Source organism: Semicossyphus pulcher, unplaced genomic scaffold, assembly GCF_022749685.1.
Source record: "Semicossyphus pulcher isolate SPU_LCO1_2020_fin unplaced genomic scaffold, fSemPul1.0.p SCAF_13, whole genome shotgun sequence".
Lineage (NCBI taxonomy): Eukaryota > Metazoa > Chordata > Actinopteri > Labriformes > Labridae > Semicossyphus > Semicossyphus pulcher.
In genome coordinates this window covers 2,818,836-2,831,685 of record NW_027211637.1, presented here as the reverse complement: position 1 = coordinate 2,831,685, position 12,850 = coordinate 2,818,836, and the positions used below count along the sequence as shown (strand labels likewise).

The window sequence follows — 12,850 nt, the reverse complement described above, 5'->3', positions numbered from 1 at the left end:
TTATGATCGATGAAAGTTGTAAATTGGTCAGATTTGACCCGAACATGACGGGAGGGTTAAGAGAAAATTTGTTCGTATATCGCTTCTTGCATGAGGCCCAATGTGTTACAAAAATGCAGCAATATAAAGAGAAAATGACAGAATTCATTCGTGTTATTTGAGTAGATGAGACGTATTGTTTCCATCAGCCCTTCAGGCTGAGTTTAGCACACGACAGCCCCCTCGTTGAGATCATCTCTTGGGGATGAGTCTGCTTTCAGGTGGAGGATTGATGTGTTGATTTTGTTCAGACAGAACAAGTCGAGGCTCAACACAAGACTGTGGGGATGTTTGTGGATTGTTGTGACGTTATTGTCTTCAGTGGTTGTTTTTCTGCGAACAATCAAAGCCCGCTCAATCGGTCAACACTCCTCTTCCCTTCACATCAGCGCCTGAAGCAGAGGTGAGAGAGGGACCGATGGAGCAGTCATGGAGACATGGGAGGAAAACAACAGTGATTCCAGGAGACTACGTGTGACGCTGCTGTACGTATTTCACAGCGTCACATGTGAGTCACACATGGTGATGGCATCCTCATCTCCATTCTGTCTGCGTGATGGAGGAGCCGCTACATCAAACCACCCTGACAGGATTCTCGCTGATGCTCTGCACGACGGATCCGACTGACGACAGGAGCAGTTGGTTTACCTCAGGAGCTGACTAATGAGGCATGTAGGGTGTCCCTGCTACACACACACACACGCATGCATACACACAAACACATGTCTACAGGCTTACCCCACAAACCCCGCCCCCTGGCTTCTGGTTCGTTAGTCTCTATTTACCTCTGTGTTAATCCTCTCCCCTCTCACATCCCCCCTACTCCCTTTCCTCCTCGCTCTGCTGCACGCTCTCTCGCTCGCTCGCTCCTCCCCTCTCTCCCCTCAAAGCCAGCAGGCTGCTATTTGATCCAGACTGCTTGTTACATGATCTCCTGGAATACAACGCTCCCTCGCTACACGATGGATTTTCGGGTTGTTCTCGCTTTGAGGTGCATGGAGCACGGAGGGATGCCAGCGCCACGCTGAACCCACATCGTCTGACCTTTCCTTCCCCTTCCCTCCCTGAGGTCTGAACCCGTCTATTCGCCCGTCCCCCTGTCCTCCCCTCTCACCCCCTGCCGAGACCCCCTCACCCCCCTGTCTCCTGTCGCCCCCTCGACAATGTTACCATGCATTAACTGGCTGCAGCCTTTCCTTGCCTTGATCTCCTCCACCTTGCTTACGAGAGCCAACAACTGTCCATCCAGCTGTTTGTGTCCAGACCACCACACTGTGGACTGCACCGGCCAGGGTCTAACCAGAGTCCCGGACTCCATCCCTCTGGATGTTCGCCGTCTCCTGCTCTCCAACAACTGGATTCCCTGGATCCCCTCAGATTTCCTGGTCCTCTACAGCGATCTGGTCTACCTGGACCTGAGGAATAACTCCCTCTCCCAGCTGGAGCCAGGGACCCTGACCACCTCCTCAAGGTTAGTCTTCCTGGATCTTGGGAGCAACAACCTGACCGAAATCCCCTCTGGGACATTTGGGGAGTCCAGGAGTCTGATCAAACTGCGCCTGGGGAACAACCCCTACCTAACCATGGTGGACAGGGACGCTTTTACAGGTCTGACCTCTTTGAGGGAGCTGGAGCTGGAGAGGAATGGTCTCACAGAGCTGGACGTCAGCGTGCTGGAGTCCCTGCCCTCCCTCCGGATGCTGCGTCTGGAGGGGAACCCCTGGCTCTGCAACTGCCACTTTGCCAAACTGTTTGTTTGGCTGACAGAGAACCGTCACAAGCTCCCAAAGGGTAAGATATAAGCTGCTTAAAGCACGGACATGCAGGCTTTCTCTCATGCCAGAGCAGAGGAAATCACATCATTTCCAAAACATGCATTCACTCTGAACATTTGAGTCAGCAGCTGCAATTAGAACAAAGGAAATGAACTGACAAAACCAGCACAGAGATGTGATGAGAGCACGTCTCCATCTTTGTGTTCTGAGGTAACAAAACACCGTCTCTGCCGCACTAATTATGACTCCCAAATTGTGAAGAAGAAGAGAGTTACAATCTCGTGTGTTTAGTGCTGGAGGAGACATTTTTGGTGATCATCAGAATCAGGTTAGGCAGAGCTGTGGAGCGAGACACAGTGGATGAGATAAAGCCGTTGTTACACAACGCTGAAGGACGAAGCAAGTTGTAAAAGCAGAGTGAGACAATTTAACCCGGTATAGCTTTTATCAGGCACAGAAGGACTTAATTTACCTGAAGATAAACATCAATATCTCTGTATTACAGAGATATTGAAAAAGGTACACTGAAAGAAATCCTCTAATTTTTCCATGTTGTAAAAATGTGTCTTCACGACTTAACTGAATGTCTATACAATCACATTTACCGAATAATCAAGTCCATCACGGATCATTTAGGAACATTTCTCAGGGAAAGATTTCATCTTCTGTTCTGTTTTTTTTTTGTTAGCCATATGCTAAAGCTAACTCACAATGTATTATCACAACAATAACTGAAGTGACACTATGGAGCTCTCCAAATAGCCAGAAGCCTCCTAACAGTTAACCATTGACATGTATCTTCTATTGGATGGCATACATTCTGGCTATTTAAGCAATAAGCATTTATAAATAATGCACCTTAAAAAATGCTAAAAACACTTTTGGCTATATCACAGCCTTCATCAGCAGTTGGAGTTCGACCAGTTTTGATGACGTGGCATGAACATCAGTCACATGATAGCGGGGGAACACGACTCGTCACTGCTCAAAGGTCTCTGGTGAAACCTGCTCAGATGCAAAGAGTCGCACAGCTTGAGTCTGAACTTTGTATGCATTGTTCAAACGATATAACACACAATATTTGTAACCATGTTTTATTCTTACATGCTAATTTTTGTACTTCAAAATATGAATCTGCACATAAAGTGGTGACTATAGTTTCCAAATAAGTAGCATGAAATACACAAGCAATGTGAGTGCAACAGAAGACCTTCAACATCTCAACAGCATAGTACAGGTGTTTTTGCAAGGAAGCTCCCATAAGATTAACTTTTCTTGGGTACTTTGTTGACACTTAAATAACAATGACTCCCTTCATTGCAGTGCCAGAATGTAAAAGTAGACATGATACATCACTGGTTGGCTTTAACTGGGCTGTCGTGTCTAGAGTTTAATTAACAATGAGAGAGAGAGATACAAGGCAACCTACTTAGTGTAACCACAATCCTCTGTTTACATCGGTCAGGTCAGAGCTGAGTGAGCCACACGCCTTATTCAATGTTAATGACCACACAACACTGACTGTACTGTTGCTACAGGTGTCTGGATTCCTGAACAGCAAAACACACATTTAACACACACATTTACTCGGTATACACATTTATGGTATATGTCTTAATGTGTATGTATTCATATGTCTATGTGCCTGTCTGTGTTGCCATTTTAAGTGCACGTCGACATGTCGATGCATCCTCTAGTGTTGTAGTCATCTGAATAAGACCAAGTCATGACCAACACCAAAGTGTTCAGAGACTCAGATAAGACAAATACTTTGAGGCATTGAGTCTGAGTTAGCCCGAGACCAATGCATGAAAGACCAAGTCGAGACCAAGACCAGCCCAGTGCGAGTCCCACACTGCGTGACACACATACAGCAACATGTGGAGAAAGCAGTACATAGGGTGGATTCAAACCTAATGCGTGCTCGTGGCCAGGCAAAGACACCTATTTAATATGTTAACCTTTAAAGGGTCATTACTTGTTCTTCACTTTCTGCTGTCATAACTCTCCATCCCAGAATCGGGGTTTATTGCCAAGTAGGTTTACACATACAAGGAATTTGTTTTGGTGATTGTGGTGCAGAACAATTAACACAGAACTAGAATAAAAATAAGTAAAAGACTTAAATAGAATAAGATCAAAAATAGGCAATAAGAATAAAAATATATAAAAAAACAATACGTATAATCCCGAGTAAGGGAGCTAATGTGCAGCGTGAAGGATTTATGTCTGAGGGTAGCTAACACTGTTGTACCTTTAAATACTTTATGTGGCCTGAAAAGTCATGAGTGCTTCCATTCACAGTAAGGGCCTGTGCCCACTGAAGGCATTTATTGAGTTGGCAGCAACGAAGTTCAGCGTTTTCAGCGCTCATCATCCTCAGCACAAAAACGCCCTCGGCATCAGTCACTGCTTTCTCAGTTTAAAGTAGTTAAACTTTTGGAACACGCTCGTCGGTCTCACTTGTCCCTCACTGACCAATCAAAATAAAGGAGGGGTGGGACTTTGTCAACAACAATGGCGGAGGAGAAACTAATCCTTTCGTTTTTTCGAGGGGTACAATTTCCAGGACATGATTCCTTTGCAATGTTCTAACGTTTAATTTGTTAAATTTCCTTGAATAAAAGCAAATATTAAGCATACAGAGAAATTTAAAACAGACTTAGTGGTGCTGCCAGACAATTTTTATAACCTAGCAACAGTAAGCGTCGGTGAGAAGCGCTCTGAAATTGCCAGTTCAAAAAACACTGTTAGTGGACACAGGCCCTCATGATTCCATAAATAAGAAAATGCACAGGGAATTTAGTGAAATCCCCACAGATGTGGTCTTGACTTGACTTGAAATGAAACCCTGGGTACTCTTTGTTCTAAACCGAGTTAAAAAGCAGTCGAGCCACAGACAGCACATTTGATAAGTCATACTACAACGCTAGTGCCCTCCCGTCTTTGTTCGTCTGTGTGCTAAATATGCATGTCTGCTCTCGTGTGCACCTGAATTCATAAATCTGCACATTCCATTAAGCTTGCATTTCTGCATGCGTACACCTGCACACACGTTTCAAATACACACCATGCATGCATGTCTGTGTGTTATAGGTCCATGTGTACGCGGCGTCCATATCAATGAGCATACATGTGTTTGTGTGCCCTTGTGTCTTTGTTCACATACCATGCTGAATATATTCTAATTTATTTTAGTGGCTCATTTTTGATTCTGTTGATGTTGTCCAATTTGTTTTAGTGTGTGTATGTGTGCGCATGTGAGGCGGTGTGTGCCTGTCTGTCCGTCTCCTGCATGTCTGTGTGAGCATGTGTGTGAGTCTGGCTGCCTTCTGTAGCGCCACGTGACTGGAATATCACCAAGCGATGAGGTCACCGAGTCCCTTTTCATGTGGAAAACCCCTTCTGGTCTTACAGTGATTCACACACACACACACACATGCACACACACGCACACACACACGCACACACATAATCGCTTGACAATGATGTGTAGTGACTCTTGGGTACAGCAGTGGTACAGAGGAGTCAGGAGGAAATGTTAGTGCCTCTCTGCACACAGTGGACAAAATGTTTCGAGGTGTTAACATGCATCAGTACAGAAAACACGTCACTTGGTTTCTACAAACAATGTTGATTAACAATGGCTTCAGAGACGATAATGATACACATCAAATACGATGTTTATTCCTCGGATTGATTTGTCATATTATATACACATTCAGGCCTGAAGCATAAATGTTGCTTACAGTAAACCTGGATTCCTATTGGTCTGTAAGGTAAACACAGATTAGCAGTGAAGGCCATGCTGGTAATTTCCATTAAGAGACTGTAGACAACACCAGCCCTTACATGTTTATCTTTCTTGAGCCCCTTTCACACATGCACTGCCTGAACATTTCCTGACATTGTTCTGGTGGGCTGCATGTGTTAACGCAAACAGACGCATTTTCGACCACGACTTTACCCCGACTTTCTCCTGCCAGCCTCCTAGTAAAATGGTTCGGCCAATGTGTGAACGCAGCAGGAAATATTCAGGAACATTAATGGAGGGGGAGGTATTGCAGCGAACAATACGTCACCCTGTTTAAAGTTGTAATCTGAAATTCAGTTTCGTTCTAATAAACGGTAATTGCAGGAGGACACTTCACAATTTATGTCCACGGTTGGCTCCGGTTGTAACTCTTGATTTTCCTGGCTGACGGTCACTTTCCTTTTCAGACTGTTTGCTTCATCTGAGCGTCGAATTTGTTTCTTTTTCTTTGGATTTTCACTTATTTTTGAAGTTGTATCTGTAGTCAGCTGCTTAGCTCCGCCTACCCTCTCTGGCAGACCATCCACTGCTGGCTGATGGAAAACGCGTCACTAACTGGGCGCCCCGTGTGTGATTTTCTCCACTAAAGTCGCCACAGACACCCAGTCTGTAATACTACTATATATTGCAAATGCAAAGGCTTTCATCAGTGGGCCATAGGCTCAGTCACCATTGTGTTACCTCGTTCAGCAATAGATAGAGACTTAACAGACATTTATTTACAAGAAAATCTTAAAGATTATACCTTAAAAGAAAGTTATATCATAATTCCATTATAGCTGTGCTTCATTCTTCTCCACCATATGTTAGTGTTTGTTCACAAGCTACTTTAATCTGCTCACCTGCTTCTCTTCAGTTATTTCTCCCCCACACACCTTCACCTGCTGTACCTGCACACAGTGGCTCTTTCTGTTCCTCTCTTCCTACATGTATCTGATCTGTTTATATTCACCATGAGCTGCACGTTTTACAGAGCCGTCCAAAAACTCAGGAAAATGTTTACTGAGGTGATAAATCAGATGAGATAAAGGCTCATTTTCTTGTAAGCTATTACATGATCCTGTTTCTTTTTGCGTGTGCATTTTGCTGTGTGCACTGTCCTCTTTGGGAACTTTAAGGCAACAGGGTACACGCACAATGCAAAAAGGGTAAAAGGTGGGAGGGTTGTTTCTGGGGTCAATAAGGGTCAAGCAGCATTTCTGCCCCGAGGCCGCTGAAAATGTCAAGTGCAATGTAATCAAAACAAACAGAAACAACGGCCAGAGCTATGAGCATTAGTTTTTGTTATTGAAATCGTCCTACATGCAAACATTCCCATATTAACTTCATCACAGAGTACAAGAAACAATATTAGTCTGATACTTTGGGATATTTGACTGTCAAGTGATTCAGACATGATGATGTGTGCCACCTCCACCTTGTTCTGCTGAGATGATACAGGTTATCAGCAGGTGACATCCAATTTGGGACTGCAAATAGATTCCTTTGCCAAAGGAAACAGAGACTTAAATCAAATAAAATGTCAATGATTACAAGTGTCAAACTACACGCACAGTTAATGCAACAACTCACACACTACAATTATTTTTAAACGCAGCCTCCAGCCGTGTGCAGTATAAATGTCTGACCGGTGGCACTACAGATGCACAGATCAAATTGGTAGCTCTGTACTTGCACCTGTATGTACTGCACATTCTGCATCTTTGGGTTTTGTATTTATTTGCAGTTGTACACTAACTGTTCTCTGTGCTGCCGGGAGGTCACCATCATGTTTTGCAGTGCACATGTAAAGAACAGGGACATGTGTACACCCCCCCCCCAGACTGTAGCATGTACAGTAAAGAAGCGTGCACATCCGCGTGCTACTCTGCAGCTGTCACAGCCTGTCCTGGAGAATGATCAAGGGCTTACTGTGGCTTTGAAAGTACCCCTGTTAATTTTAGGAATCTGTAATTAAGACTATGTGTTTGCTCATATGGTGTGTTCGTGTGTGTGTGTGTGTGTGTGTGTGTGTGTGTGTGTGTGTGTTTGTGTGTGAGGAGCAATTACAGCTGTAATACCCAGTTAGGACCAGGTTTTTCACTATCTGAGGAGACCAGATTAGTAAGAATATTACAGTGGATGAGATGTGTAAGAAAATCTCATGTAAATGATCTAAAATGTGGTGCAGTAAAAAAGAAGGCCTAAAACATTTTTTCACAAATAAACAGGAGCTGGTTTTAACAGAAGCTGAATCTGGGGGTTCTGTTAACTGTTCTTAAAAGCAGACCTTTTCTTTCTGACAAACATCTAAACACTGCATGGGCAGAAAGAGAGGCCGCTGTGTGGAGGGACCTAATTTCAGAAGAAATATGTGCAGCACTCAATGGCCAGAGACAAATGATTTATTAAAAATAGTAAAGTGTAATTTCCTTTTGGGTAAAACCGCTCAGTAAGAAGAAAGTCTGGTCTTGTTTAGAGCTGCAGCAACGCACAGGGAAAGTTAGTTGGTCCCTTAAAAGCTAGCATGTGGAACCAGCTCTAAAATGTTTCAGCAAGTGGTAAACTTATGTGGGAGTTTCGGGTAGGTAGCAACAAACAGCTTCTAGTGCGATCGGACACTGGTACCAACAGGCAGTGTATAGGACTTTTTTTTTTCTTCTTTTTAAATAATAATCATCATCATCAGCAACATCAACAGGATCAGTATAGTCATCATGAAAATCCTAGTCAGCATAAACTACATCCTCGATGTCATCATCATCAACAGCATCAACATCATTAAGGTCAGAGGTTCATAAAGAGCTGGGTCTTTAGCTTCTTCTTAAAGGTGAAAGGGACTCTGTGGACCGAGTGGAGTTTGGTAGCTCGTTCCACCACCGGGGGGCGACTGAGGAGAAGAGTCTAGTTAGAGCCCTGTTGTGATGGGAGAACCAGGCGCCTTTCATTGTGCAGAGCGTAGTGGGCCGGACAGAGTGTACACCTGGAACCTTGCAGTGAGTGAACCATTTTCACTGATAACGAACAGGTGTCACTGGGAAGCTCCCCTGAGAACTGCATACCTTCAAGGGCTTCTTTACTGTTTGCAATCAAACTTCTTATAAGAACACTTCACTAGCAGGGACCACACCATCAACAGGATATGATTTAACAATCTATTGATTAATGAGATTGATTATTATGATGCTTGGGCATGAAGTTCTTGCGGTTAGTGTTTTGGGGAAGCTTTGTTGGCGATCCGGCGTAGCACCCGGGCACAACAAACCCCTTCAGGGCCCTGGAGATAACAGGACAGAAAGAAACAGAAAAAGAAAAGGGGTGGTAGGGAGAGAGGGGTGCAGGATACGAGAGCGAAAGAGGAGGAGAGGGTTAGGTTTGAATTCATCGGAATGCCGGAAGAGGCGCGGTTGAGGTGTTGTCCTGCTCCTGAAACTTTGCTATATAGCATTAATTGATGTAAGCAGGCTGTCACAAACAATTACAGCAAAAACAATGCCAACAGGTGGAGGACGCCATGGTTGGAGCTGTGTATGTTGTGTGTTTTGGGTTGGAAAAAAGAGGTGTGACTTTAGACTTCTAAGTCGGTCCATTTCTTCATGTCTCCATACCTAAAGCAGTTGTGGCAGTGTCTGGACAATTCACTGTACATTACTTCACTCAGAGTTCCTCTTGTGCTGGGAGAGTATCTGCTCTTAAAAAGGAACTAAAAAAGCCATTGAGAGTTCTTGCACTGCTGATGGCGACATACACTGGTGTGCACTGATTTTGCTGTGGGTAAACCTTAAAATTTACGGATCTCCAACTCCAACTAAAGTTTCTTGATTGTGAGTAGTTGTCTCACCAGTACTCGCAGGTAAAGGCGACCTACACCTTGCATTCTGAAACACATGCATATCTATTCGGTCTGAATGTGAGATAGTCTGAGGCAGGCTGTAGATACATACGCTCTTCATGCACCTCACCTGCTGTTTCCTCTCTTCCCAGGTATGGAGGGGATCGAGTGCTCCCTGCCTCTCGATGGGCGTCAAGTTCCCCTCAGTTTGCTCTCTGAAGAAAGTTTCAGGGAGTGCCGTGGCACCCTCACCCTTACTGACTACCTCATCGTCATCTTCTCCGGCATCTCCGTCTCCGTGGCGGCCATCATGGCCAGCTTCTTCCTTGCTTCTACAGTCCACTGCTTCCAGCGCCTCAGCAAAGGCAGCAAAGGAGACGAGGAGGAGGGGAATGACTGATGGTGGAAGGGAAACGGCAAACGGATTATATAAAAGCGTAACTGTTGCATACAAAACTCTGGCTCAGAGATGCTGGTGGTATCCCAGAGAAAGCAGGACAAAACATCAGAGCTAAAGATCTGTCAAATCCAAGGTCACATCAGAGCGGTGATGAGAATGACAGACTGGTTTGGGAGACATCAAATAGGCTGGACTCACTGTGAGGTATTGGTTTCACTGAATGTAGCAATTTCTACTCTTGTGTACGGTACTGACTGTAGAGACCAGTGGAATGGTTTTTGTAAGACACGGAGGAGCTGTCGCGTTGGGAAGCAGTTACACCATTCTTAAAAGGCCGTTCCTGTAATTAGGTCTGTGATAGGTAAATGTATTCTTGATGAAGACAAATTAACAAATGTGTGTCATAGTACAGGCTCCATAGGAAATCAAAGATCTGAAGTAAACAAAATCACAATAGCTATTCTCTTTGGTGTAGGTAGAACGACAGTCCTTCATTGTTTATCGTAGAGATCTTTACAGGTGGGGAAATATATATATCAAACCCATAAAAGAACCTAACTAGGGTTAGAAAACAGGATATTTTAGTGTTTTTTGATGGTCATTGTGTCAGAGTTGGTAATCATACATTAATTAACTCTTGCCATGACATGGCAGACGATGGTGGACCACTGCTGCTGTGTGCATAAGAATGCTTTGGGCACCAGTGAGCCAACATGGCAGAACACAAAAAATCAAACATGCTAGGGTTAATCATCTGTTGTAATACAAGCACATTTCTGATACCATGTAATCTATTGTCACTATTACTCATGACCAGATAGACCTGTATCTAAAAGTGTTTCCATGCAATTTATAAAAAAATGTAGGCTACAAAGAACTGGTATGTGTCAGGTCCTCTGGCTTAAGAAGATCTGAAGACTTCTACTGAGAGGTCCACTGGTGCAGCTGGTGGCTAAGTGCCTTGCTCAACAGCATCTTAGTTGTTGAAAGAACTGTTGAAGAATTTCAAAGGATTTGAAAATGGGCTTTCTGAATCATCCATGTTCTCTTATTTTACTAAACTTATTTTACTAAACATAGTTTTTAGTTAACATGTATTTTTTTACTGAAACAAACGCTTCATTTTGCACCTTTGCAACTAAACCAGGTAACTTCACACATTGATAGACTGAGATGTGGTTTGTTAAATTGAAGGTTACCATCAGTATACTTTGCATTGCATTGTGTGTTTACTGCTCTTATATCCTTGGATTCGACCTCTAAAAGTAGCGATTTCTCTGCTATTTTAGACTTTTAGAGACCTTCTGTGAAGCAATAATATCCCAGTACAGCTAATGGTAGCAGATAATTTGGAATTGCTCTCCTCACTGAGCCTTACCTACAGGTCAGAGCCTACAGGTACCAGTAAGCATTAGCGTCAACTCATAAAGTCAGTCCACTGAAGGCAGCCCTGTCTTTTACAGTATGAGTGATTAACGTCCAGCCATTTCACATACTGTAATTTCACAAGTAACAGAAACATTGATATATGTTTCTTTAATAGGTTATTGGCAAAATCTCTCTTACCACCCAACAACCCGTTGGCGAACAGGCAGAGATTACAGTGGCGCTGTTACCCCTAAACTTGACCTGATAAAAGGTTCAGCTACAGGAAAAGTTGTGTCCATGAACTTCAGGAAGTACTTTGCTGTTTAGCCGACTCTACCTGCCCTTTTGACCTCCGTGGCCTATGAGCAACAAGTCCATACCCCCTGTCGAGGTCTTTCCAGGAGCTTTAGGGTACATGGACACATTTTATAGATTATGATACTATATCTGACAAATGGGATTATTATTTTAAAATCTGGCTGGATGGATGTTCTCCAATTCAGACATAAGAGCATTAGTGAGGTCCAATACTGATGCTGGGTGATCTGGCTCACAGTCCCCAGCCAACAAGTCCATGTGGTGCCCACATGCCCTTACTTGGATTTGGTGCGTAACCGGACATGGGCTCAGAGACGGCTCAGAGGGTCGGGTAGCCATGGGCTAGAATTTAGACAGAGAACATGGATACTGGATGGCTCCCAAGTGGGCAACATGATACCCATATGGGCCATGAAAGGAGCCCAATCAAGAGCTAACTCAAAATGGACCTCCAGGGACATGAAGGCAAAACTGGCTTGGCCCAAGTTGGGTATCCCAATCAGCACAGGTGCAAGGTGCAGCTGGGCCCCAGCATTCCAGTTCAACCCAAAGTTGTTGGATGAGGTCGTGGTTACTGCTGTATGCAGGCCAATCAATGTCTCCCACACCAAACTGGAGAGGCATTTCTCTGGAAGCAGGCTTTTTGCATGGGGACATCGTCACTTTGAAACAACAGAGAGACATACACAAGCTGTTACCACAAATCTCTAACTTCACTGTTGTCTTAAATATCCTAGCCTGTTGTAGCACTAAAATATCAATTAAAGGAGCAGTATGTAAAATTAAGCATCTTGCAGTGAGGTTGAAGATTGCAACCAATTAACAACTGCTCCCTTCCCCCTCCTTTCGCTGATGGAGGAGGCGAACAGTGGCCGCTAGAACCAGAGCCTGGTTTGTCCATTCTGGAATACTTCTGCAAAATGGCGGACTCCTCGGAGCAGGACACGCTTTCCCGAAGAAATGAGGGCTCATTCTAAGGAAATACAAAAGTGAACACATACTTTGAATATATTCCTTTTATGCCAATAACACTGCCAATTTACCCCCCAGAATTTAAACACTGGACTGATAATTAGAGCAAGGGGTACCAGAAAATGAAGACCCAGATGGTAAACAAAGTAGAGACAGGTATCTCAAAGCACACCCAGCTGGAAATGTTTTGTTCTAAGAACATTCTGCGAATGTTACGTGCAATGTTCTGGTAATGTTTTGAGCTGGAAGTTTTTATTTGTTTTCCCAGAATGTTCCTTTTAATGGCAGGAGAACGTTCTCTGAAAACATCTTCAGAAAGTCGCAGTAAGAATGTTCGAATCACATTTCAGGAA

At 43.9% G+C, this 12,850-nt stretch overlaps 1 protein-coding gene across 1 annotated transcript; it reads left to right on the top strand.

The window, feature by feature from the left end:
* Positions 1 to 996: 996 nt before the first annotated feature.
* On the top strand, positions 997 to 10,411 carry lrrc38a (leucine rich repeat containing 38a). Its single transcript, XM_069660807.1, has 2 exons — positions 997 to 1,830; positions 9,592 to 10,411. The coding sequence occupies exons 1-2, from the start codon at positions 1,203 to 1,205 to the stop codon at positions 9,837 to 9,839; spliced, it is 876 nt and encodes a 291-aa protein (XP_069516908.1). The 5' UTR covers positions 997 to 1,202; the 3' UTR covers positions 9,840 to 10,411.
* Positions 10,412 to 12,850: the final 2,439 nt, after the last annotated feature.